Source organism: Macrobrachium nipponense, chromosome 17 (genome assembly GCF_015104395.2).
Source record: "Macrobrachium nipponense isolate FS-2020 chromosome 17, ASM1510439v2, whole genome shotgun sequence".
NCBI classification, from domain to species: domain Eukaryota; kingdom Metazoa; phylum Arthropoda; class Malacostraca; order Decapoda; family Palaemonidae; genus Macrobrachium; species Macrobrachium nipponense.
Window position 1 is genome coordinate 40,807,402 of NC_087210.1, and position 27,391 is coordinate 40,834,792.

A 27,391-nucleotide genomic window follows, 5' to 3' on the forward strand; every position below is an offset into this window, starting at 1 on the left:
AAAAGCCTTCAGGGGAACAGATTGACCGTCAGATTCGACAAGTGCTCCTTTGGTGTAGAGAACGTAGACTTCCTGAGACACGAGATCCTCCAGACGGGCGTCCACCCCATGGCCTCCAAGGTAGATGCTGCAGGAGTTCCTCGGCATGGTCAACTACTATTGACGATTCATGCCTCACATTGCCTGTATCATGTATCCCCTGACCAAGGTGCTGAAGGGAAGCCAAAAGCACTGCCGTGGGAAATGTTGCAGCAAAGGGCATTTGAGCAGACAAAGGCAACCCTTGCCAGAGCCACCACTTTGGCATATCAGGACCCCACCACCCCCCTAAAGTAAGGATACATTAATACTGCATTTTGCTATCAAGCAGGCAGTGCTCTCATACATACTTTCTGCACATTTAGTTTATATTAGAAATTAAAATACCAACTTCCTCATATATAATTTCATGCACTATACTGTAATATGCTTCAATTTACTCTTTTATACAAGTACGTAATATGCTTATCATTCATGAGTGCAATAGTTCTTCATTTGATATATAAGTAGGTCCTACCTTGATTACATGACTCATAGCATTGGAAAGGTTTTTTTTAGTAAAGTAATATTATTCTACCATTTCATGCCTTAAAACTTTTGGTCAACATTGCACTTTTTTAAATACATGTTTGATTTGGCATCCTTCCTTGAACAACCAAAGTTTTATCACAAAAGGCTTACTCTGATAGGAATTGTTTCTCTTCATTCAACTTCTTAAAGTTTGTTGAAAATCTGGTAGCAGTCTCCTTATTATCATGAGCAATCTGTCATTTCTGGGCTCAGTTCGTGTCGCCGTGTGAAATAATCCTTTAGACCATTATTTCTAAGGAATATGAGCTAACACATACCAGAGAAAATAAAATCAAAGGTAAGGTCAGTATAACTGACTCGCTCACTCTAATAAAAGGAGTGTGTCGGTATGGAAACAGGGGCGAATGAGACCACTACCACGAACCCGTAGCCATTTAGACATTTCCCCCACCAAAATCCCCGCCTGCAAGCGCCGATCCATAGGTTGAGACGGGCACTACTACTACTACTACCCACGCCACGCGGACCGCAGCGCCTCTAGTGGTCATCCTTTATTGTTAGCTGCTACGCGTAACATGTACCTTTCTTTTCTCTGTGTTGTGTTCGCCTTTTTGCCCTAATTTGGATACCATGGAACGTGCTACTATTGCCGCTACTAAGTTAAGTACCCTGAAAAGGTTTGGATTTAGTTTTTGTCAGCCGATAACTCGTATTTTCCGTTTTTTAGGTATAAATACGGTTACCGGGTCTGACGCATGGCGGCCATTGGCTCGTTTCATGCTCGGTTAGGCGTTCTAGTCCTCCATACTAGCTCGTCTTTCCTTTTCTTAGCCTTCCATGGGTCTTAGGTTACGTATTACTCTAGCTTACTTTTGTGTTTACATTGCTTTATTATTTAGGGAATTTTAGCCCATGCCTTAGATTTAGTTCATGCATGCATGTCTCTGTCTAGGTATTTAGGCTATGAAGTGTTTGATTCTAGTCCTGTATCCTGGCCTTTGCTCTTCATTGGCTACGGCTAGCTTCGAGTGGAAGCCTGGTTCTTAGAACTAGCCTTCCCCTCCTGGGTTTCTTTCATTCATTCGTGTTTCCCTCTCTCTCTCTCTCGTTTTCTGTTTTCCTTTTTATTACGATGTGTTATTTTATATCTTTGGGTTAGCAGATAGGGCGACCTAGATGGTTTTGTTGCCTTTATTCTCATACAGTTGGTTGCATTTCCGTTCCCTACGGATTCACGTGGTCTTAGCCTACGCAGTTTGTTGCATTACCTTGGTACACTTATGATCGCGTGGTCCCTCGGTCGCCCTATCACCAGTTCCCTTCCTCCCCTCCAGTGCGGAAAGGGGGGGGTCTGTCCGGACTCACTTAGGTTTCGATGGCAACCTTTCGAGCTTCTCCCACCTCTTCTCCCTGTATGGGAGGGAGGCCATGGGAGCTTGGGACAGCTGGGATTCTGGTTGACTGTGTTTCTCAGGTCCTGGGGGATCCTGGGGTGGCGGGGGTAAGGTTGGCCACCTTTCCCGTTGACCGCTCCGATCTCCCCCGGCGTACTCCGTAGAGTTTATTTTCTCCCACACTTCTTGTTCTCCCCTGACTTTTACGGTTGGGTCACTTGCTTTTTATCAGAGTGCCCCGATGGTTGGAGCGGGGGATGGCTGGCTCCGCCAGCCATTGGAGTGGAATAAACTTAACTGGTCATTTGCTTTCCCAGTTCCCTCGTATCTCTACCGACGGAGCGCTTGCCAACTTACCCAGTCTCTCCGTTAGTAGTAGGTTTGGAGGATTATTTATAAAATTATTATTATATTTATTGCGGTGTATCTTGTTTTACATATATGAGTAACTTAGTTAACCTTGTTGTTAGGACATTCCCTTCCGTTCTACAGTGTGTTTTCATATATGTGGGTATATATCCTTCTGGTTGGTTTATTTTTGTTCTCTCCGGTGTACTACGGAGCTCCCAACCAGAGGAAAGCATGTCTTTCCCTCACACGTAGCTCGGAGGGAAGGTACCTAATGATTATAATTATTTTTACTCCGGCATACAACGGAGTATAGTAGTAGTACTGTAAGTGTCTTGTTGATGCTCATGTATCTTTCCACTTACAGGCTACTAACTGCCAGGAGGCTGGCTGCAACGCCATCCTCCAGGACCCGTGTGGTCACGAGGTGTGTCGTACCCACGCTCCGTGTGCTACGCCTCATGGAGATCTAGTCGTGTGGCACCATGAAGCATGCTCGATCTGTTACGAGCTTGTTACTCAATTTTTGGACGGAGTAAGTATATTTCAATTGGGGTTACTCTTGTCCGTTTTGACTTGCATGTGATAATAGTTTTAGATTTAAGTTTGGCTAGTCTTATTTTGCTAGGTTAACACCCGTTTCGAGAACCTGAGTGTAAGGCTTACATTGACCCTTTCTTCCAGGCTGCCACTGTGAAGGAAGTTGCCCTGGCTACCCTGAAGGCATGGGTGGGTGGCTTCGGCAAGAACGCCCCCAAGGGACAGCCCTACATGCTGGACAAAAAGTTGGCTGTCCAGATTTTCCCCGGGGGCAAGTCTACCGGCTTCGTGGATCCCGCCGCGGCAGCTCCGGCGATCGCCTCCATCCAACAGCAGGTGGAGCAAGCCTGGGGTGGAGGTAGCAACCAAGACATCGTAGCGGACGTGTCCACACTGAATCTAGATCTTGAGCCAATGACGGTAGGTGCCGACGATTTGTTGGTTGAGGTAAGTTTGTTGGGCGCTCAAGGGCCTCCCTTGGGCGCACCTGGATCTTCTTCCCCTGCTCCTTCTTCTTCATCTTTCCAAGGCTTTACGGGGTCTGAGATCCCTGCTAGTGCACCTACTGCATCTGTGCCCCCTAAGGTGAAGGGACACAGAGAGCAGAAGACCCTTCAGAAGACGACAACTAAGAAAACGTCGTCTTCTTCCTCTCGTAAGTCTTCGGCGCCCCACACCGGAGCAGGGAAGGTGAAGGCTGAATCTTCACACACTAAAGGGTCTAGAGGTAAATCCTCTAGGGAGAAGGTCCGTGCTCCGGCAGAGCCTGTACCTTCCCCTGTCTCCGCCGGAACTTCTTCGGTGACTCCTGCCAGGGCCGCAGCACTCGGTGACTTCGACCCCGCTGCTTTTTCGTCAGGAGTACTTCAACAAGTGGGGGAAATGGTCGGTATGCTCAGTTCGAAGTTTGAGCAAATGTTTGCTCAGATCTCCACCACTTTGAACCAGTCAGGCCAGTCCATTCAAAGTCTTTCCGACCGAGTATTGGACCATGATAATCGCCTGGCTGGTATGAACCAAGCTCCCCAAGCTGTAGCTCCAGTGGCAGGAGCTGGTCACTCTCAGCTACCGCCGTATGACTCTCTTCCCGCCTTTTCCATGAATAATCCATGGAGGGTGGCAGCATACGCACCCTACCAGGATGACATGATTTCGATCCCGGAGTGTGGAACCAGAAGAATCGAGGATTTTGAGTTCCATCCTGCCGGATTGACCCCGCCTTTCATGGTGTATGCAAGACTGACAGAGGCAGCTCTCAATAGGGAGGATAAAATCCCTAAAAAGACTGTCCTCTACAGCCGGGAACGAGCCCAGAGGGAATGGGTACATTGCTTGGAGGACTGGGACTGCTCCAATACCAGACTCCAAGCCTTCAAGAGTCCTTTTACTATCTTTGCCACGGAGGAGGAGGCACCACTCCCCTTCACGACAAAGCTGGCTGAGACTGTTATGCAAGCAGTCTCAAAGGACGAGCCTCTTCCACAACTTAAAGAGGCTGACCCCACATTTCTCTACCCAGCGTTCGGAGAAACCTGGGAGAACCTGCCAGCTACATTTACGGTAGGTAAGTTGAAGCTGGACTGTGCCATGGAACAGTTCGGTGAGAAGCTGCCAAGGTTGCCTGATAATCTTATTCAGGTGGAATTTGATGCCAGATCCAGGCTTGGGAGGACTCTCAACTCCCTGGTCATAACCGAGGTGGCTTCTTTGACCTACGGTTCAGAACCCCTCTTTAAAATACTGGCCAAAGCCCAGATGCAGACGGTGTTGTCCAACATGTATGACTTCATGGTAGCAAGGAAGAACTGTCACAAACACGTTCTCCAGGAAGCTACCATTCGTCATGAGCCAAATAGGCTGCTCGCTTCTAACATCTGGGGAGCAGACCTATTCCCGGAGTCCGCAGTAAATGACGTACACCATGAAGCTTCGAGGCTTAACCAAAGCCTCAGAGATAGATGGGGTATCTCAACCAAGAGGAAGCCAGAAAACACTTCCTCGGCTGCCAAGAAGTTGAAAAAGACGAAGAGATATCATCCTTATCAGAAAACACAGCAACAGCAATTCGTCCAGGCGGTCCCAGTCTCTAAACCTGGCCAGCCTTCAACTTCCAAGGCACAGAATCAGCCCATCCTCCTGCTGTCTCCTCAAGGGCAACCTTCCACTTCGTACACTGTTTCCCCGGCTTTCAACCCGGCGTTTGAAAACCAGGCATTCCAAGCCTTTAACAGGTTTGCCAGGGGAAGCAGAACCAGAGTTAACTTTCGCCAACGAGGTGCAGGAAGGGCTACCAACAGAGGTAGGCACTTCCGAGAAGGCCGTGGAAGCCATCCAACACAACAACAGTGAGGATCCCCAGGTAGGAGGGAGGCTGTTCCTCTTCCGTCAAAGGTGGGGGTTCAGCAAGTGGGCACAGAGCATCGTGTCCAAAGGGCTAGGTTGGAGTTGGATCAAAGGTCCCCCTCCAACCAAATCATTCCTTCAATTACCATCAGAGGAATTGACAGATTACGCAGAGGAGCTCCTTCAGAAAGGAGTTGTGCTGAAAGTCAAGCATCTAAAATTTCAAGGGCGCTTGTTCAGCTTGCCAAAGAAAGGCTCACTAAAAAGAAGAATAATCTTAGACTTGTCCCAGCTAAACTTATTCATTCATTGCGACAAGTTCAAAATGCTGACTATCTCACAGGTACGGACCTTACTTCCCCGTGGGGCCGTCACTACCTCTATCGATCTTACAGACGCATACTATCATATCCCAAATCGCGAGACACTTTCGCCCATATCTAGGCTTCAAGCTAGGAACCCAAGCTTTCTCATTCAAAGTGATGCCCTTCGGGTTAAATGTGGCCCCCAGGGTATTCACAAAAAGAGCAGAAGTGGTAGTTCAACAACTGAGGTCTCAAGGGATAATGGTAGTAGCGTACCTCGACGATTGGCTGATTTGGGCATCAACCGTCGAGGAATGCCTGAAAGCTACAAGCAAAGTAATCAAATTCCTGGAACATCTGGGGTTCCAAATAAACAAAACGAAGTCCAGACTCACCCCGGAGACTCGTTTTCAGTGGTTAGGCATCCAATGGGACTTATCCTCCCACAATCTGTCAATGGCAATCAAAAGGAAAGAAATAACCAAAGCAGTGAAGCAATTCCTCAAATGCAAAAGAACGTCAAGGAGAAACCAGGAAAGGATCCTGGGTTCTCTTCAATTTGCTTCAGTAACGGATGTTTTTCTGAAAGCAAGGTTGAAAGATATAAATCGAGTTTGGCGCTCAAGAGCAAATGTCAAGTCTCGAGACAAGTTGTCAGTGATCCCACAAATACTTCGCAACCAACTTCGTCCATGGGCGAAGGTAAAGAATCTGTCCAAGTCAGTCCCTCTTCAATATCCTCCTCCGGCGTTAACTATACACACAGACGCCTCAATAACCGGTTGGGGAGGATACTCTCAATTCAGAAAGGTCCAAGGAACATGGTCACCTCAATTCCGCCGGCTACACAAATGTTTTGGAAGCCATGGCAGTATTTCTCACTCTGAAGAGGCTCCTTCCACCAAAGAATTCCCACTTAAAATTGGTTTTGGACAGCGCAGTAGTAGTACACTGCATCAACAGGGGAGGATCCAAATCAAAACATGTGAACCATGTCATGATAGCCATATTTTCCCTAGCAAACAAACACAAATGGCATCTATCCTCCACCCACTTGGCGGGAGTAAGGAATGTGATAGCAGACGCCCTGTCTCGATCAATTCCTCTAGAGTCGGAGTGGTCCCTGGACAAATTGTCGTTCCAGTGGATACGCCGGAGGGTTCCGGGTCTCCAAGTAGATCTTTTCGCCTCTCAAGCGAACCACAAGCTCCCTTGCTATGTGGCCCCCAACCTGGACCCTCTGGCCTATGCCACGGACGCCTTGTCCATAGATTGGAATCAGTGGAGGAAAGTTTACATCTTTCCTCCAGTGAATCTTCTATTGAAAGTTCTGAACAAACTCAGGACTTTCAAGGGACAAGTAGCTCTAGTAGCTCCGGACTGGCCAAAGAGCAACTGGTATCCTCTGCTACTGGAATTGGGTCTTCGACCTCGACGGATTCCCAATCCCAAACTCTCTCAACCAGTACAAATGAGGACTGTGTTCGCTTCCTCAGGAATTCTCAAAACCCTAACTTTATGGACTTCATGAAGTTTGCGGCTGAAAAAGATGCAGGTATTGATACCCAGAATATTCTTTTCCTGGAATCAGACAAAAGGGAATCAACTTTGAGACAGTATGATGCGGCTGTTAAAAAGTTAGCATCTTTCCTGAAGGAGACAAACACTACAACCATGACAATGAATTAGCTATATCCTTTTTCAGGTCCTTATTCGAAAAAGGATTAGCAGCTAGCACCATTACTACCAATAAATCAGCTCTTAAGAAAATATTTCAGTTGGGCTTTCAAATAGACTTGACAGACTCTTACTTTACGTCTATTCCCAAAGCTTGTGCTAGACTTAGACCTTCTGAAAGGCCTACTTCAGTCTCATGGTTCTTAAATGACGTCCTCAAGCTAGCTTCGGACACTGACAACTCTTCTTGTACATTCATGATGCTACTAAGAAAGACGTTATTCTTACTAAGCTTGGCCTCAGGGGCCAGAATTTCAGAACTGTCGGCTCTATCCAGAGATGCGGGGCATGTTGAATTTCTCCCTTCAGGAGAAGTTTTGCTTTCCCCGGATCGTAGTTTTTTAGCTAAAAATGAGGATCCTTTAGTGAGGTGGGCCCCTTGGAAGGTCATCCCCCTTCCCCAAGACCCTTCTCTTTGTCCAGTTATGACCTTACGAGCCTTTCTGTCTAGGACATCTTCTAGATCCTCAGGTCCTCTCTTTATGAGAGAAAAAGGTGGCACTTTATCAGTAAAAGGGATCAGGCAGCAGATCCTTTACTTCATTAAACAAGCTAACCCTGAATCATTCCCAAAAGCTCATGAGATCAGGGCAGTAGCCACCTCTATTAATTATTTTCAACACATGAATTTTGATGATCTTAAGAAATATACTGGGTGGAAATCGCCGACAGTCTTCAAACATCACTATCTTAAGTCTTTGGAATCCTTAAAATTTTCAGCAGTGGCAGCGGGAAACATAGTTTCCCCTGACTCTGCATAGTAGTTGTAGTTGAAGATCCAGGTCTCCTTTCTACCTACCTCAACTAACATGTCGCGTACCCTACCGTTAAGCTCTTGATAGTGCTCTAGCCTTGGCGGCTATGATAATACTAGTGGAATGTCCCTTATTTTTATGCTAGGGACATCCACACTAAATTGTATATTATACCAGGTGGTAAGTCCCTTATTTTTATGCTAGGGACATCCACACCAGTTTGTATATTTTGAAATATTATCAGGTGTTGCTCCTCTTATTTTTATGCTAGAGGAGTACATTATTGCTATTGATTATTTGTATTTTGCCTTATTGTTAGTGAGTCCTTCTGTTGTATATTTTACTCACTAATTTCAATATTATCATTGTTTATTGGTATTAAATTTAAGCTTAGTCTAAGTCTTTTATAGTACTGTAAGTTATTTGTTTGTATGAAAAATTTAATGCCATTATACTCCTCTCTTTTTTCCTGTGGTTTTATTGAGACCTCTCTTATTTATTTATCTTGTGCTGTTTCTCTGGTACGATTTCACACGGCGACACGAACTGAGCCCAGAAAAGGGATTTTGACGTATGAAAAATCTATTTCTGGGCGATGGGTTTGTGTCGCCCTGTGAAACCCCCCCTGTGTCCCGCCCTGCAGCCCAAGATTGGCATCTAATGACAAGGATGACCACTAGAGGCGCTGCGGTCCACGTGGCGTGGGTAGTAGTAGTAGTAGCGCCAGTCTCAACCTATGGATCGGCGCTTGCAGGCGGGGATTTTGGTGGGGGAAATGTCTAAATGGCTACGGGTTCGTGGTAGTGGTCTCACTCGCCCCTGTTTCCATACCGACACTCTCCTTTTATTAGAGTGAGCGAGTCAGTTATACTGACCTTACCTTTGATTTTATTTTCTCTGGTATGTGTTAGCTCATATTCCTTAGAAATAATGGTCTAAAGGATTATTTCACAGGGCGACACGAACCCATCGCCCAGAAATAGATTTTCCCTACGTCAAAATCCCTTATTTGGGCAAACTCTATACTTTCTGACACTACAAGTTAAATATTGCCCAAATATGTTTTCTGTCTGTCTTCTAACCAAAAATTTAATGTTTTCTATCTTCACTAAGCATTCACTACATACCATAGATGTAACTTCATTGTCTTAGAAGCACAAGCAGAACTAGCTGTTTTCTCCAAATATAATGGCCCTCCTACTATTCATCCACATACTCCCATGCCTGGCTCCCTTGGTTCCAATCCTCATAGTGCCATTGCCAATTTTTAATCTAGGTTTGATCAGAAGATTAATTTGGTAGTGAACACAGTGGCAGGGTTAGGAGCATGACAGAAATTAGTGATGGATAAATGTTCACCAATAAAATCGACAAGTCTTAGTGTTGTGTGAGTGGAGGAGGTGGCTACTCGTCCTGCCGGTTCTCCTAGATGAAGGTCACTGCCCTACTCCCTTGAACCTGACAGACGACATACTAGAAGACCAAGGGAGGCTGGTGGGGTTTGTCAAAGGTAGTCGCCCCCTCAGTTGCCCGTTCCCAGGTATTGACAGACAGCCACTGGAAAGGTGTCTCATTGGATATCCACCAATTGTTGTCTTCTAGTTCTGACAATTACAGTGCAGACAAAGAGGCGCTGTAAACAATTCCTAGATTTGTATTATCCTTAAAGCATAATGCAGATGATGATGGTCACTGTTATGATCCACTCCATCTAAGAAGGCCAGTTTAAGCCAACAGCCATCATCCTTCTAAATGGGACAGTCCAGAGGCTTTCTCTACCGAGCACCCACCCTCACCTGGCCCTTATGCGCCCAGTGAACTCTCTCAGATGCTCTAAGTCAGCATCCAAACACCAGTCTCCTTTCGAGCATTCAGCGCCACTTTCTGAGCATCCGGTACCACAGGAGCGCCCAGCACCAGTTTTCAAGCATCTGACACCAGTTCCTCAGCACCAACTCTTCAGTACTTGTCACCCTCCTCTGAGTGCCAAGCACCCACTCCCAGATGTATTGCTTCTCTTCAGTTGCCTTCACCTTTAGTTCAAAACAAACCTTTATGGGTTCCCATCAAGCAGCAGTTGGCTGAGATTATGAGAGTGCTGAAGAAAGCTCCTATCCCCGTCTCCTCAAAAGAGGAGGTAGGCAAAAAAGAACCTGCTCCTCTTTTGACCTATGCAGCTCTGCACTTTTGTTGGTGAATTTTCCCACCTTCTTCACCCCAGCTGCCATGGTCTCACCTGCCTCGACACTTTTTGACAAGGACTCATCCAGACGACGGGACTAGGTTCCCCAAGATGATGCTTACTTCATCTTCCAATAAAGCTCTTAAAAGAGATTGAAGATTGGGTTTCAGCTAAAAGGGAGCAAGGAAAAGCTTCCTTCACCTTTCTTCCCTCATGACTTGTTCGAAGGAGATATCTGTCTTAAGTCACCGGGGAAACTCCTTCATTGGGAATCGCTGCCTCCTCCCAAGGGGACTTCTCTGGTCTAATCGACTCTTCTCGACGTTCTGAGTCTTTGTCAATGGAACTAGACCAGCATGTCAAAGATTTCTTCAAGGTATTCAAAGTATTTAGTCTCCTTGATTGGACAGTGGGGCCACTGACCAAGAAGGTTGGAGACTGTCAAGATATTTTGCCGGATATTGCCTCAGCTTGACTGGGAGTCCTGCCCATTCTCTGGTGCTCCTCTACAGAAGTCGGCCCTGTTGTATTTGCCACAGGATCAGCACCATCACTTCCCTTAGGACATGGTTTGGCAGATTGCACTTGATTTGCAAAAGAAGTCCTCACACAGGACTTGTTGTCACAATCCTCCAAGCATCCCAAGGATTCAACTTCCTTTATTCCTAAGATGTCCTCTCCACCCCAACAGCAGCTCTTTCGTAGAGGTAGGCCCAGATCGCAGTCTAGGACCTGCCTCATGTCCGTTTCATGACCAGTTCCATCAAGAAGGGCCCAGCCAAGACAGTCCCCATAAAGTGAGATGGAAGTCCTTCATTCACCAGTAGGAGAAAGACTTCTACACTTTTGGGAAAAGTGGATGATCAGAGGAGCAGAGACGTGGATCATCAAAGTTTTAAAGGAGGGATATGTCATCACATTCCTGTAGAGGCCCCCATTAGTCACCTCTCCCATCACATTGTTGGTTTACACGAAAGGATCAGAGAGACATTCGACCCTTTTGGAGGAGGTGGCTTCCCTCATCCAAAAGAGGGCCAGAGAGTAAGTTGAGAACACCAACACAGAGGGCTTCTACAACCGTCTCTTTGTGGTTCCGAAAGCTTTTGGGGCCTGGAGGCCAATCCTAAATGTAAGCACCCTCAATCGCTTTATCCTGAAGACGAAATTCAAGATGGAGATGAACCATACGGTTGTTTCATCCATTCACCAGGGTGACTGGATGATAACCTTGCATATGCAGGATGCATACTTCTGCTTCCCAAACATCTAGTCTCCAGGAATTATCTAAGGTTCATCTTTCAGGACAAAGTACAGGCAGTCCCCATAAAACTGGTTTGCTGACAACCAAGGCTGCCTATTAATAACCAAGGACTGCATATATCAGTTTCAGGCCCTTTGCTTCAGCCATTCTATTGCCCCCTCAGGTGTTCAATAGAGTCCTCACTCCTCTCACAAAATGACTCCACCTAATAGAGATAAACCTCAGTCCATATCTGGATGACTGACTGCTTCGATCCCTATCAAAGGAAAAGTGCATGAAGGCCTTGCATAAGTTTCTTCTCCTCACCCAGGAACTGGGTCTGCTCATCAGTCTCCAGAAGCCCCAGTTGACCCCATCAAAAGAAATTCTCTATTCGGGAATGTCTCTCAAACCTCTGAATTTTCGGGCTTTTTCGTTTGCCCAAGAGAATTTCAGCCTGCCTACAGATGGTCCACAGCTTCATAGCCCTCCTGTACAGCTCAACTCAGCAGTGGATGAGCCTTCCTTCTGGGGACTCTGTCATCAATCAAGTCTTTTGTCAAGCTGGGCAGATTGCACATGAGTTCTTCAATTCTTTCTAAAGGCCAACTGGGACAGGAAAACACAACCAGACTTCTAAGTGTTTCCGATCGCCTCAGAGATCAAATTGGATTGGCAATGGTGGCTGTCTGAAGAAAGACTATCGGAAGGAAAGTCTCTTCAACCTCTGAGCCCCGACCTAGACTTGTATTCAAACCCCTTGGACTTAGGCTGGGGAGCCCTGCTGGGGAATCTGGAGGTATCTGGTACGTGGGCCCAAAACAACAACAGTCTACACATAAATGTAAGAGAACTGAAGGTGGTTCATCTAGACCTTCAGTATTTCTCGAACATGGTCCTCAACAAGACAATAATAGTGCATGTGAACAACACCACAGCCTTAGCCTAAATAATAGTGCATGTGGACAACACCACAGCCTTAGCCTATATCCAGAAACAAGGCAGCACTCAAATCCTTCTCTCTCTATCAGGCAGCGAGAGATTATTTTTATGGATGGATCAAAATCGAGCAAATTGGTCACCTGGTTTATCCAGGGCAAATTAAATGTCTTGCTGGACGAGTTGAGCCATCAGAAGCAGGTCCTTCTCACATAATGAACCCTAAATTCCCTGGTCTGTCTGGATCTTTGGAAACTATGGGGCAGGCCAACATTAGAACTGTTTGCCACCTCCAGAAACCATTGACTTTGTCTCTTTTGTGCTCCAGCCCCAGATCCTCATACATGGGCAACAGACACCATGTAACAAGACTGGTCCAATCTGGATCTTTAAGACGATCCACCTTTCAGTACAGTCAGGGGGATGATAAATTTCAAATTCACCACAACATAACTATGACCCTCACAGCCCCATTTTGGCCCCTAAGGAGTAGTCCTGCATCTTCAAAAGTTATTGGTTTATTTCCCAAGAATTCTTCCCCAAAAACTGCATTTACTCAAGCATTCCCAGTTCAGGACACACCACCATGGGCTGTCCACTCTTGTTCTGACAAGCTTCAGACTGTCCACAAGCTTGTCAGAGTGAAAGGTTTTTCAAGATGAGCTGCTGGGGATATTGCACAATACAGGCCTAACTTTTCTAGCCTCATCTACCTGAGCAGACCTGAAAAGATCAGGGGTCCTTTTCAGTCCTGCCCACCTAATACTTCAAAGCTCTGACAGGACAGAGTGCTCTCTCTTCTTTTTTGGAGCCAAGAATGTCCTTAAATTCTTGGCCAGGGTTAGATGGGTCCTCATTCTTGGCTAAAAACCTTAAGAGTAAATGAGTAAACTGCATCTCTTCAACAAAAACCTACCCTATTATTGATGTCTTGAATCTCACTAATATGTTTAACAGTAGCTAGAGCAAGGAGGAATAGTGTCTTATAAGTGAGGTCCCCCAGAGAAGGGGAACAAAGGTGTTCAAAGGTAGGACCTGTTAGCCACTTCAATACTATGTCTAGGTTCCAAGAGACCAGATTGTCTTTCCTCTGCTTGGACGTAACAAAGGACTTGACAAGGTTATTAAGATCCGAGTTTAATGAAAGATTTCAACAGCTCCTCAGATATAGCAGGAAATTAGCAATCTGAGTAATAGATGTCTCAGATGAAGAGACATTATGGTTGATACACCATCAATGGAGGGTTGCCCACTTAGCGTGGTAGATGAGGCTGGAAGAGTTACGCCTGCATTGTGCAATAGCCTCTGCAGCTCTTCTTGAAAAACCTTTCACTCTGAAAAGCTTGTGGACAGTCCGAAGCCTGTCAGAGGAAGAGTGGACAGCCCATGGTGGTGTCTCCTGATGTGGAGATGTTTGAGTAAATGGAATTTCTTGGGAAGAATGCTTGGTGTTCAGTTAAGAACCTGTCACATCCTCTTACTAAGAACTTAAATTATGGAGGCACATTCACGGATTCAGGAGGAAGTGCAAATCTGATTTTGCACCGCACTATTTAAAGGAGGCAGAAACAGTGTTTAATAAATGCAGTACCTTGTGACCATTATCAGTGGCTGGTATTGGGGGAGGATTCATAGGAAACTCTTTTTCTCCTACTATCTTTTCACCTTGGAGTAGGGTTTCGAGTTTTGGGGAGCCTTGAAGTACAGTGTAGTACCCGGAATATCCACCAGTATTAATGGATGGGTTCTGGTGTTTTCAGAGTAGGTGACAGCATTGTCTGATTGTTTTTAATTTGGTACTGCACCTAAGACAAGGGCACTTTTGTATGCTTTGCTAGGCTTCAGGCCTATCCTCCACTGCAAAGCTTCCACTTAAGTAGAGGTGACACACAGCTCAATCACCATGCCACTACAAGTTAAGGTGAGCACCAACCAGAGGTAGTCCATATTCACTAGCAGTAGCTCTCTTACCAAGTAAAGAAACAACAAGCATTGTATCAATGCTGGCCAAATTTTCTATTTCAAAGTCATTACTACCATACTTGAATGTTCTAGAGTAGAATAGATCTATGTATGTATCCCACCTCCATTCAATGTGGGATTCAGCTATGTAATTACTTGGTAAGTTACTTATATGAAAACTATATTTTCATATTAAAATTAAGTTCATATACACTTATCAAGTAATCACAAAATCGGAGCCCTCCCTCCTCCTCACTTATGGACAAAAAGGCACCTACAAAGTGACGTTATTGGCCGGTTTTTCCTAGCGTTCCTCATTAATGAGTGGGGCTTGTCACCTACACAAACCAAACAGAATCACTACTGTAAATTTTTAAAAAGGCTGCTGCGCTAGTAGAAGTATATATGAAACTTAATTCTCTTATGAAATTTTTTTTTACCAGTTTTAGCTTGTTCATATCAACAAAAAATTATAATTACCAGATTTAGAAGTTATAGTCAACTTTTTTTAACTCCTGTCTTAGAAGTTGCAGCCAACTTTATTTTAACTCCTGTCTTAATTGCTTTTCATATCAGTATTAATTTTTTTCACCACCCTGTCCTTATCAGCAGCAGAATTGATAGCTTTTAGTTTTTCAACCAAATTAACATATGCAGCTTCCTTTTTTAATATCTCGAGACAGTCTTTGAGTTTTATTTGCAAAAGAAAAGGCTTGATCTTACAGATTTTGGTGAAATCTTTACGACATTCAAAAATTCAGAAAAATTTAAGAATTACAAATAGCAGTACATATAGACCTATTGATGTCCGAAATAACAATTTGTCGAAAATTGTATTTTTTCTAACTAACAAACCTGAGGTCCTTTACAATAGGAAGGTACTTAGCGCCAGCTGAACCGGTCGTAAGCTTTTGAACAAGGGGTTCGGTAGTTAACTACTTGTCCGGCAGTTAGCGGTACGCTCGACTGCAAGGCAAGGAGCCACTTTGCTTGAGGCCCAGGAAATGTAAAGGACCTCAGGTTTGTATAGTTAGGAAAAATACAATTTTCCGATATGGTATACAAACCATTGGTCCTTTACAATAGGAAGACTCACTATTGGTGGGTGGAATCTGAGTCTTATGAACAGACTGGTGTTCGTCCTACCTTGGATTCCCTCCCTGGTCGTAAGAGCAGAGGGAGGGATCCTAGCCTCTGCCCAGCTGATCGGGGTGTGCACCGCAGGATCAGTGGTCAGACTTCTGGACCAAATTCATAAGAGGGAGGCAAGAGTACCTCTTATAAATAGCAAAAAGCAAGAACTAGTTCCTACTTCAAGAGCCAAGGTAAAGTTATGGGTTTGTCTCTTGTTGGCTTCCACTCCCCCCCCTTGTTGGGGAGTGGTGGATAAACACTTCTATCCCTACTGAAAGGGAAAGAATGGGGCTCGGTTGTGTAGCTTACCTGCATCGGCCTCCTCTTCAGCGTAGTGACGATCGTGGCCCTCTGCCCACAGGTAGAGGGAAGAATGAAGGAGGAAGAGAAGCCAGTCACACTCTCACTCGTCCATGCATACAGTCACACAAGGATGCAATGCTGTTCTGTCCGCTCGGGTGCTGGGTAGACTACACAACTTGTTGAGCAGCCACCACGGGTCCCAAGGAAAAGGTGTCCAAGGACCTGTGGGTGATATCCCGAAGGTAAAAAGAAGTGAAGGTGGTCTGGTTGGCCCAAACCCCTGCCTTCAGTACCTGTGCCACGGAGAAGTTCTTGCGGAACGCAAGGGTTGGACCAATACCTCTGACTTCATGGGCTCAGGACGAAGGGTACGGGTGTCGTCACTGTCAGCTGTCTCGTAAGCCCTCCTGATCACCTCACGCAGCCAGAAAGAAAGTGTTTTCTTGGAAACCTCTTTCTTGGTAACCCCGGTGCTAACGAAGAGGCGTCGACACTCAGGCCTGAGGTGCCGAGTTCTCTTCAGATAGCACCGTAGCGCCCTCACAGGACAAAGCAGCATCTCATCCACATCATTATCGGTGAAATCCTTCAGGGAAGGGATCATGAAGGACTTGAACCGGTCATCAGGGACCGAAGGATTTTGAGTCTTTACTACGAAGTTTGGGACGAAATCGAGCTTCACAGATCCCCATCCCCTGGAATGCTTAACGTTGAAGGAAAGACCATGAAGTTCGCCTATTCTCTTCGCCAATGCCAGGCCCAGCAAGAAGAGGGTCTTGAGGGTCTGATGACTCTCGGAGTGGCTCGAAGGGTCTGCGAGTCAAACTCCTAAGGACGAGAGTCACATCCCACCCTGGGGGCCTGAGTTCCCTGGGTGGGCAAGACCTCTCGAAGCTCTTCATCAGGAGGGAGATCTCGAAAGAAGAGGAGATATCCACACCTCGCAGTTTAAGGACTAAGGCCAGGGCGGCTCTGTAGTCCTTCATTGCGGAGACGGAGAGGAGCTTCTTTCGGCAAAGAAAGACTCGAAGGGTAGTAAATATCCCTCCCGAAGGATGTTTACTATCCAGGTCTCCGCACCGTAGCACTGCCATGTTGCCCAATGGCTCGCCAGGCACCCCCCCACTTCCGGCAGCAGGTGAGGGGGAACGCCGACCATAGCGTTTCCCACCTCTCTTTGACTTCTTCTTACCTGCCCCCCCTCGTGAGAAGGAGGGCTGGGAGGAGGGCTGGTGACGGTCGCCCCTAGAAGAAGTTGAAGGTAGAGCCTTTCCTTTGGGCTTCGACAATACGATCATCTTGGCCGCAGAGGAAGCGCTAACCAAACTCTTAGGTTTGGCCGCAGTAACTTGAGGTTGCCCAGATGCCTTCGAGACTGCCTGGTGTACTAAACGGTCACTGTTGTCAGTGCGCCGTCTTTCTACCGCAGCGTCCACCATCTCTCCCGGGAAGAGAGAGGAGCAGCTCCGCACCAGTCCGTTGCGAAGACCCAGAGCCACCTCACGACCGGCCGCCCTGGTCACTCGGGTGAGAACAGCGTCTCTACGCCGGAGAACCAGGTTGGCCCACAGGTTGGCCGTCTGGTGGGCCAGGTAGGCGATAGCCCTACCCCCAGACTGGCACAGTCACATGAAAGCCGGGTCTCCTTCAGGAGTGATATTCCCTAGGGAGGCCGCGGTTTTCGACACTGTGAGGGACCACAGGTCGAGCCATGAGACTGCTTGGAAGGCTTTCATTGTGGTAGACTCCAAGGCAAGTGCCTCCTGCTGCGAGAACCAGAGGTTCTCCAACAGGAGCTGCGGCAGAGACACCCCTGGAGTTAGCCTGGCTATCTCCGGGTTAACCTGTTTGGGCGACAGAGGGTCCTCCGAAGGCGTGTAAAAGCGCCTCTGTCGCGGTAGAGGTGGAGGAAGGAGCTTAGCGGACCTACTGGACCGAAGCAAACCCTCCTGTCCGGAGACGAGAGCGTCCACCTGGCCCAGCACACTATCAGCCAAAGCTGATCGCGGCAGACCCACCGCCGTCCTGGGTTCCTTCTTAGGTCCCCAGAATGCCTCCAAGCCTGATGTGGGTTTGGTAGGTGGGAGCAGCAATCCTTCTCCGAGGTCGTTGTGCTGACGGATCAGTGCAATCACCTCCGCGAACGACCTCTGGATCTCAGGAGTGACTGCATCCTGTGGAGACGGACCGTCAAGCCCTTCCAACGAGAATGCCTCCTGAGAGCCTCCTCCTTCCACAGGAGGAACCACGACAGACCCCTCCTGGTCTCCTCCTACCACTTGTGCGTACGACCTGGATGGTCCGAGGACCATGCCAGGTTCGTAGGATGTCGTGGCAGGATCACGAGGGGCGCGCCCTTCGTGATCGCTCCTGATCACCTCGCTCTTCCCAGTAAAGCCTGAGGAAGTTGAAGGGATCGGAGAGGCAGACCTGACGCTCCCCCCGCGCCCACAGGCAGACCCGGTGTGCTGAGGGGGCTGCAGGCGACTGTCAACCCGCGGTGGCGATCGGTCTGCAGGCCTGGTCGAACGGCTCTCCCGGGGAGAGTGGCTGGACCGAGGACAGCGGCGACGGTCCCGAGCGCCAGAAGAGCTGCTGCTGGTTCCCCTCTCCGCCCGTTTCCGGTAGGAGCGGCGGTCGGGGGACCTGCAGAGTCCACTGTTGCAGTGGGAGCGAGGCCTATCCTCACGGCGCGTAACGCCGCCTGGACCAGCTGGGGCTGGTTCAGGCGACCGAGGGGACCGCTTCCTTGCCTCATCCCGCGAGCGGTCAGGGACCATCGCGTCAACCCTGGGTACCAGCGCGTCGCCACAAGAGCGATCGCTGGTCTGGTGAGAGTCGCCTGAGCGACTCCCTCCAGTCTTCCGTCCCGTGCCTGGATCCTGGCGCTGAGAGAACTCGGATGCCGGGGTCTTGGCTGTCCGGTCACCCGCACGTGAGCGAACACTCGGTGACTCTCGCGAACGAGAGGCTGAGACGGTACCTGGCGTCGAGGCAGAACCTCTGGCGCCAGGTGAGGAAGTGCCGGTGCTAGCTGACACTCCTCCGGTCCCGTCTTCTTCTTCTTCGCGGAAGAGGAGACGGGCCCCGTTCCCGAAGGAACAGGAGGACCGACGGAAGTCCCAACCGTCCCACTGGAGCGAGACGGACCCTTAGAAGTCTCGGCACGAGACTTCTTAGGGAGGAAGGAGGCAGCCTTCTTCTTCTTCGGCTTGGGGGCCTTAGAAGTTGAAGGGGAAGCAGCGGCAGGCGACGACGAAGAAGAAGATGATGACGATGAAGACGACACCTTCCTCCTCTTCCTCTTCCTCTTCCTCTTCGTCAGCTTCCTCAGCACCACCGTCAGGTCTTCCATCCAGGACGGAGCCGGGGCAGTTGCCGAAGCAACAGGGCCCGACTGCACCTGTCCGGAAGGACCTGGGGTGGGAGCAGCAACACCACAAGCAGGAACGACGGCGGCAGGAACTGGTACCAAGGCTGGAGCGACAAAGAAATCAGAAACAGGAGGCGGGGCAGGAACTGGCAGCATCCTCTGCACAGGAGGTAGGTCTAGCGGTGGGCTCTTGGGACACCGTGGCTACGTGCTGCGTATACACCAGGTGAGGCGGAGCAGCGTAGCCCAGCGTGGATACCGTCATGGTAGTCGTGGTGGTAGGCCCGTGTGTGACCGGCGTAGCCCCTCTCACCAGATGACTAAGCAGCCCCTGGACCGTCGGTGTCCCTTGCAGCCCCAACGAGTACCAGGCCCTGCAGAGATCGTCGCCCGTGGTCAGCAAATCTGAGGGAGGGAAAGTCGGGTAGATCAGGTGATGGGGGTCCCCCCTCGCCCGGGGGGGATAGTTCCCAGCCCGAGCGAACGGAGGACCCCGAGTACAACTGGATGTCAGGGTATCTCGCCCGCTCCTCTACGCTCGAGTGATCGAGGGAGGAGAGGGAGCGAGAAACCTCCCCCTGAAGGGGAAGGAGCCATTCGAGGGAGCTGAGCCAGAGGGAGAAAGGAGGAAGACAAATCAGTGACCAAGGGCGTAGCCGGGGAGTCCTCTGACGACTCCTTAGCCGGCTTCCACAGCTTCTTCCTCCCCCCGTAGCGCTCCCACTGCGCCTCTGATCAAAAGATACATGTATCACAAGTCTCGGTGCGAGAGCATTCACGCCCTCGACACCAAGCACAAAAATCATGAGGATCTACCTCCACGGAAGAGGAGAAAGCCCCACACTTACGGCCCCCAATACCCGGGCATAGTCTACGGTTGATGGGGGGGCGGGGGGGCGTCTCCGGCTCTTGGTTAATAATTTCCATAATAAAATGAAAAGTAAAACAGACATGCACTTACATTTGTACTTGCAACACACACAAGTAGAAGAAAAAGTGAGAAAGCCCTCACGCAGTGAAGAAAACAGAGCATACGACAGAAGCGGGCAGAGAGACGAAGAGCAGCACGTCCATCCACGAGCGCGGCCGAAAGCAAAGTGGCTCCTCGCCTCACAGTCGAGCGTACCGCTAACTGCCGGACAAGTAGTTAACTACCGAACCCCTTGTTCAAAAGCTTACAACCGGTTTACCTGCCGCTAAGTACCTTCCTATTGTAAAGGACCGATGGTTTGTATACCATATCGGAACAATTAATCATTAAGAAAATTAAATCTGGCACATCATTAATTTAGGTGTAAACAATTTTAAACTAAATAAAATGCAGCACTTTCTACTTATTACTGAATGTACCCTTACCTGAGATGCAAGGAGAACTGAGCACAAAAGTTGCTTCCCCATGTTCAGGCATGCCTGTGCAGGTTGTTTTGACGCAGGCATATAGATTGAGATGAACTACCTGCTCAGGTCACCTGCACGGGCAGAAAAAACTGCTGGTTGTTCACATTAACATTCAGGTGTGCCTGCAAACCTGCACAGGTATACCTGAACATTCATGGTGGCCTTAAGACCTATCTTTTATAAGCATACACTTACCTCTATAATCAAAAGCTACAACATGATAGTCCATTTTTCTGAGCACATTATACAGCTCTATTCTATGAGCAACTGCTCTTGAAGCTGTATTTCCATGGAGATACAATATGACTGGCCTGTGATCACAGAGAGAATTCTCAAACCAGGCATCCCTGTCAGTATTCTCCACTGGCACCGAGGAAAGAAGAGACTCTGGTAGAATGTGCCTATATTAAATAGAACATTACACAGAATTAAGATCAGATTATTTATATAATACCTGATCTTAACCACCATATCATCATCCAATGTGGTTAAGAATATGATTAAGCATTTCACTTTGTATCTCTGAGAGTAAATATTCCTATATTAAGGGTGTCAAGATTTTTTTTACAGAAATAAGAATGGCATTTTACACAAATCAGAAAAATGAAATTTGTATTTAAACAAAATAGTGGTGTATACTTGTTAAAATTTAATATACTCTTATAGCTTCGATGCCAAGTGAAGTGAAAAAGAGTATGACGTAAATTGTAAGCAACATGAATACATTTTTCCAACTATAACAAAATAAATACAAGTTAAATTATAAAGTACACTATAAAATCAATATTGTTGGAATACTGGGTGCTACACTGAATTAAAAGCTTGACACAGTTTCATATGAAAGTAAAGCCGAGTTTTAAAAAATTAAAATAAAATGCTTATACTAGCAAAATATTAAAAACTTTCCCTTCAATAAAAGAAAAGCTATCTTTACAAAATTAGGAGCAAATATTAAATTAAAATCATTAAAATACAATCCTTATAAAATCTATAAAACCATCAGTTAAAGGAAAGCTTCTATCTTTACAAAATTATGAGAAAAAATATTAAAGTGAAAAGAGTAAAGGTCTGACTGTGGCTTCAATAAGCAGTAGCAATGGGCCAGCAATACAGTAGTTAATTTGTTAATTTTCTAAAATTGTCTCATGTTATAAAGAACTTACCACACTCCAATTTTCACATTCTCCTCTGTGTCTAGGTAAAAATTTCTTGTGCCAGGTAAACCTTCTTTTTCTGGCTTACTGAAGTCTATGGATCTAGGGTAGTTGACTGTTGGAAGCAAAGTATACTGTACATCAGTATTCACATTATTTATCATTACCAAAAGTAATCATTCAACCTGACTTGGACACTCAAATGTCATTCTTTCAGTTTTACATATCCTAGCTCTTGAAACTCTTAAATAAATATTTTTGTGGTTAAATTCTGACCACAAGCAACTTACTCTTAAAACAGACATTTTCATAATCAAATATACTTTTTATATACATACATCTCTACTATGCTAGCTGTGTTCCCCATGTTAGGCAGAAGGACATTAGTGCATGAAAACTAAAAATTTTATAGGATTGTTTAGTTTGTACTGTCTATTGACCCATTACTTTTGGGTGAGCCACTGGTTAGAACATCTGTGGTTTCTGCTTTAGTTCTTTCTCCATTCACTTGAGTGAGGAGGTGGGGGAATGCATAAGAGATATAAGTAATAAAAACATTCATTATAAAATTTTATGCTTTTGAAATAGAAAGGTGGTGGGGAAAAAATTGTAAGGCCAAATAACAAATAATAACAAAAACACAAGAAGAAAAACAAAATTCCACAAGAATTAGATACTATACTTACCTAATGATTAGAACCCATCTCCTAGTACTTCTGCCAAGGGAGGACTAATTTATTAGGCAGCAAGGCCCTCTGAATAATGCTGTAGATTCCTTGTAAGGGATACTAATCTCACTTCGATTAAAAAAAGCATTGTGCCTGGGTCAGCTGAGCAACAACAGAAAACGAATGAAGCCTCCTACATATTTCAAAACAGGCACCTTCATCAACCCAAAAACTTGACAACTTCCTAAATCAGGAAGGGGTAAGAAAGAGGGCTTTAAGTTATACATATCAGATTTCCTAGGACTGCAAAATAAGTGTATGACATTTAATCTGATCTCCCAAGCCCTTTGCAAATAAATCAACAGAGCTCTGACTGGACATAAAGGAAGCTTCTTCCCATTCAAGCACCGAAGAGTACAGATTGGGGATGCTAACAGAATGAGGAAGAACACACAATTTAACTTCTTTGCCCTGAAGATGGGCAATAAAGAAAGGACTGCTCCTAGGGAAGTGAAGTCCACAGGCATGAAAAACCCTTTAGACCACTGACTCTTGCTGAGGCAAAGGATATCGAAAACAAAATCTTAAACTTCAAATCCCTGAGGGAGGCTGTAATCAAGAGTTTAAATGAGGGGATGCTTAAATAATCGAACACCATGTCCAAATTTCGGCACAGGAGTCGAATCTGAGACTTAGGAATCTCAATTTTGAAGTAGCAGATGGTCCTCTTAATGCCCCTGTTAGACAAAATATCCATACCAGTATGCTTGGTACAAAAGCTAACATGGACTGATACCCCTTAATGAGGGAAAATGAAGAACCCTTGGTGTAACATAAATAAATAACTAAGTCTGGAGGAGCAACCAGCGCTATAGAGTGATCAGTCTTTGGTACATGGCATTTGTCAACTCAACATTCCATAGCTGACATTTTGCATTCCTTCAAAAAGCCCCTTGCTCGTAATTGTAACAGACTCAGCCAAAGCATAGGGAGGTTTTGGTGAAACCTCGTGTATCCTGGTTGTCTGAGAAGGTCCTTCCTGGAAGGAGCTTCAGGCAACCTACTAAGTGAGCAAGAGGTTCTGGGAACCACTCTCTACACAGTCACTAAGGAGTCACCAAATCATTCCTGAATTCACAGCTGTACAGAATTTTGCCTGAACCCTTTGTATCAAAGTAAAGGAAATGGGTAAAGACTGCAGGTCTAGAAAAGATCAATCTAACAGCATTGTGCTGACTGCCCAAGTTTGAGAAACCTGAACCAAGGAGGAGTGCACCAGCAGCCGATTGTTGAACCTGGTGGCAAACAAGGTCCATTCTGACAAAATTTGATCCTTCCTGCTTAGTTGGTCTGTAACAATGAGCATTCTTTGTCATAAATTGAGGCAACAGAACCTTCCTTTCCTCTGTCCAGGTGAGAATGAGGCTTGTGAGCAAAAATAAAGTCTTTGTCTTTGTGCCTCTTTGATTACCGATATGAAGCAGAGCAGCTGGGATGTCTGTGACCACCATCTCCAACTGGTTTATCACTTCTCTTTCCTTTGCAGACCAAACCCATTACAGTAGTACCTCAGGATACGAAATTAATCCATTCCGAAGCGGCCTTTGTAACCTGATTTTTTCATGTCTTGAACCACGTTTGACATGTAAATTGCCTAAATCGTTCCAAGCCCTACAAAAACACCCCAGTAAATTTTATATTAAAGTTAAATTGACCAATAAACAATGAAATACAACAATTTGGACCATTCAATACCTAACATAAACTACATATACGTACTATATGTACCTGTAAATAAAGTTATTAGGTGTACATGGTACAAGAAATACTGTACGTACATATGTAGTAAAATGTGGAACATGTTATTGTCATGATACAATAAAGTTTTATGCATACTTACCTGGCAGATATATACTTAGCTATAGACTCCGTTGTCCCCGATAGAAATTCGAATTTCGCAGCACACTCTACAGGTAGGTCAGGTGATCTACCGCCCGGCCGCTGGGTGGCGGGAATAGGAACCATTCCCGTTTTCTAAGACAGATTTTCTCTTCCACCTGCCTCCTGAGGGGAGGCTGGGTGGGCCATTAATCGTATATATCTGCCAGGTAAGTATGCATAAAACTTTATTTGTATCATGACAATAACATTTTTATGCATTCAACTTACCTGTCAGATATATACTTAGCTGATTGGCACCTTTGGCGGAGGGTAAGAGACAGCTAATTTACTGAATAGACAGGAAACAACATATGTTGTAGGTAATAAAAATAAAAAACCTTGGTTCCTACCTGTGTTAGCGAAAGACTTCATGGCTACTGCCTAGGAGCCTGTATCGCTTCAAGAGCCTCAGCGAGGTAGTGACCTCATGCTAAGAGTTCTTGATGGTCTGTTACAGGGGTCTTACCCACTTACGCGACAGAACCTTAGGATCTTTGTCAATGGGGTCTTATCCACTTACATGACAAAACACCTTGCCTATTGGCATGATCATAGAGCACGACACTAATCCCGATCACCTGATCCTAATTGGGGTTAGTACTACGATTGAAAGGAGTCATCCCCGAACATCCTTTCAAGCAACCCACAACTCGACAACAATATTACAAATCATCATTAAAAACACAAAAACAAAATTAAGGATCAGCATCTTCTCCATGTCCCAACATAGTATCCGCTGATACATACGGTCCAAGAGAAAAACATTTTTCGTATGTTACTCTAATATCCTTTAAATAGTGGGATGCAAATACTGAATTGCACCCCCAATAAGTTTCTGTTAAAATGTTTCTCATTGACATATTCTTAGTGAAAGAAAGGGAAGTTGCCACCGCCCGGACTTCGTGAGCTTTTACTCTCAGCAGCTTTAAAGAGTTCTCTTGGCAATCCCTGTGAGCTTCGGTTATCACATTTCTGACAAAGAACGCCAACTGGCGTTCTTTGACATAGGTCTTTTGGGGTTTCTTACCGAACACCAGAGACTTTGTCGACATCCCTGAAGCTGTCTTCTTTTTTAGATAGAACTTCAAGGTCCTGACTGGGCAAAGAGACCGATCCAACTCTCTACCTACTAGGGAAGAGAGTCCCTTGACTTCAAAACTTCTAGGCCAAGGTTTAGAAAGGTTCTCATTCTTCGCTAGGAATAGATCCTGGAAAGAAAAAACAGCCGAGTCTTTTTTTAAAACCCACCCGAGAGTCCAAAGCATGTAATTCACTGATCCTCTTAGCAGTTGCGAGGGCCAACAGGAATATACATTTACTCGTAAGATCTCTGAATGAGATTTTATCTGGAGCTTCGAACCTGTCCGAAATCAAGAATTTTAGGACTACATCAAGGTTCCAACTCGGGGGAATAGAAGATCTCAATTTAGAAGTCTCGAAAGACTTGATGAGATCATGAAGATCTTTATTATTTTCCAAATTCAGGCCCCTGTTTCTAAAAACAGCTGAGAGCATGCTCTTATATCCCTTGATAGTGGATACAGCTAACTTCGACTCTTCTCTTAAGAAGAGGAGAAAATCAGCGATTTCGGTCACAGAGGTATTGGAAGAGGACAGCTTCTTCGACCTACACCATCTACGGAAAACTTCCCACTTTGATTGGTAGACCCGCAAGGTAGAGGCTCTGCGGGCTCTAGCAATTGCAGTTGCCACTTTCTTCGAAAAGCCTCTCGCTCTGACCAGTCTTTCGATAGTCGAAAGGCAGTCAGGGAGAGACTTTGGATGTTTTTGTGGAACCTCTCGAAGTGGGGTTGTCTGAGCAGATCTGTCCTTTTTGGTAGAGATCTGGGGAAGTCCACCGTCCATTCCAGTACCTCTGTGAACCAGAAGGGAGCAATCAGAGTTAATCTTGTTCCCATCGATGCCACAAACTTTCTTAGTACTTCCCCCAGCAATTTGAATGGGGGAAAGGCGTAGGCGTCTATGCCTGACCAGTCCATGAGGAAAGCATCGATCGCCGTGGCTCTGGGATCTTCTTCTAGAGAGCAGAAGTTGTCTATCTTCCTGGAGAGGAACGTGGCAAACAGGTCGATCTGGGGTCTTCCCCAGAGGGACCACAGTTGTCTGCAGACTTCTGAGTGGAGCATCCACTCTGTCGGGAGTACTTGGTCCTTTCTGCTCAACCTGTCTGCCCTTAGGTTATTTACACCCTGAACAAACCTTGTCCGCAAAATTATGCCCTGTTCCTCTGTCCAGGTCAATAGATCTCTCGCTATTTCGTACAGTGAGAAAGAGTGAGTGCCCCCTTGATTCCGGATGTACGCCAGAGCTGTGGTATTGTCGGAATTGACTTGAACTACCACTCCCCTGACTTCCACTTCGAAGTATTCCAGGGCTAGATGAATAGCCAGGAGTTCCTTCGCATTGATGTGCAGTGTAGCCTGTTCCTTGGTCCAGGTACCTGCCACTTCCTTTGGACCCAGTGTTGCTCCCCAACCTGTTTCCGAGGCATCGGAAAACAACACTAGGTGAGGGTTCCGAATCAAGAGGGACACTCCTTCGTTCTTTAGTAATGGGGTTAACCATCACTTCAGGTTGGATTTTATCCCCTGTTGAATGGGAAAACAGTCTGACAGGTCTCCTGTCTTTTGACTCCACATTTGTCTGAGATAAAACTGCAGAGGTCTGAGATTTAATCTCCCTAGGGAAATGAACTGCTCTAACGAGGAAAGGGTGCCCAGCAGACTGAGCCATTCCCTCGCCAAGGTCCGTTCCTTCCCTAAGAAGTTCGAGATTTTTTCTAAGCCTCGAGCAATTCTCTCTTGCGATGGAAAAACCCGAAAACCCCGAGAATCCATCTGTATCCCCAGATAGACTATGTTCTGTCTGGGGCGATCAATTGTGATTTCTCGAAGTTCACGAGTAGTCCCAGAGATTTTGTCAACTCTAAAGTCTTCTCCAAGTCCTTCAAGCACTGAAGTTCCGATTTTGCTCTTATTAGCCAATCGTCTAGGTAAAGGGATATATTTATCCCTTCTAGATGTAGCCATCTCGCAACATTCATCATTAGTCTCGTGAACACTTGAGGGGCCGTAGAAAGGCCAA

General features: G+C 46.3%; 1 protein-coding gene across 5 annotated transcripts in view; it reads right to left on the bottom strand.

Moving 5' to 3' along the window:
* Window positions 1-27,391, bottom strand: part of LOC135196196 (lysophosphatidylserine lipase ABHD12-like) — a 400,246-nt gene that overhangs the window by 138,813 nt on the left and 234,042 nt on the right. For all 5 annotated transcript variants that reach the window (XR_010310343.1, XM_064222798.1, XM_064222796.1 and 2 more), the window contains exons 4-5: window positions 21,687-21,792; window positions 20,719-20,924 (exon numbers count right to left, since the gene is read on the bottom strand). Coding sequence is in view for 4 of the 5 variants with exons in the window: in XM_064222798.1 (XP_064078868.1) it covers window positions 20,719-20,924; window positions 21,687-21,792 (312 nt within the window). In the remaining variant the exon portion in view is untranslated. The remainder of the gene's footprint in view (window positions 1-20,718; window positions 20,925-21,686; window positions 21,793-27,391) is intronic.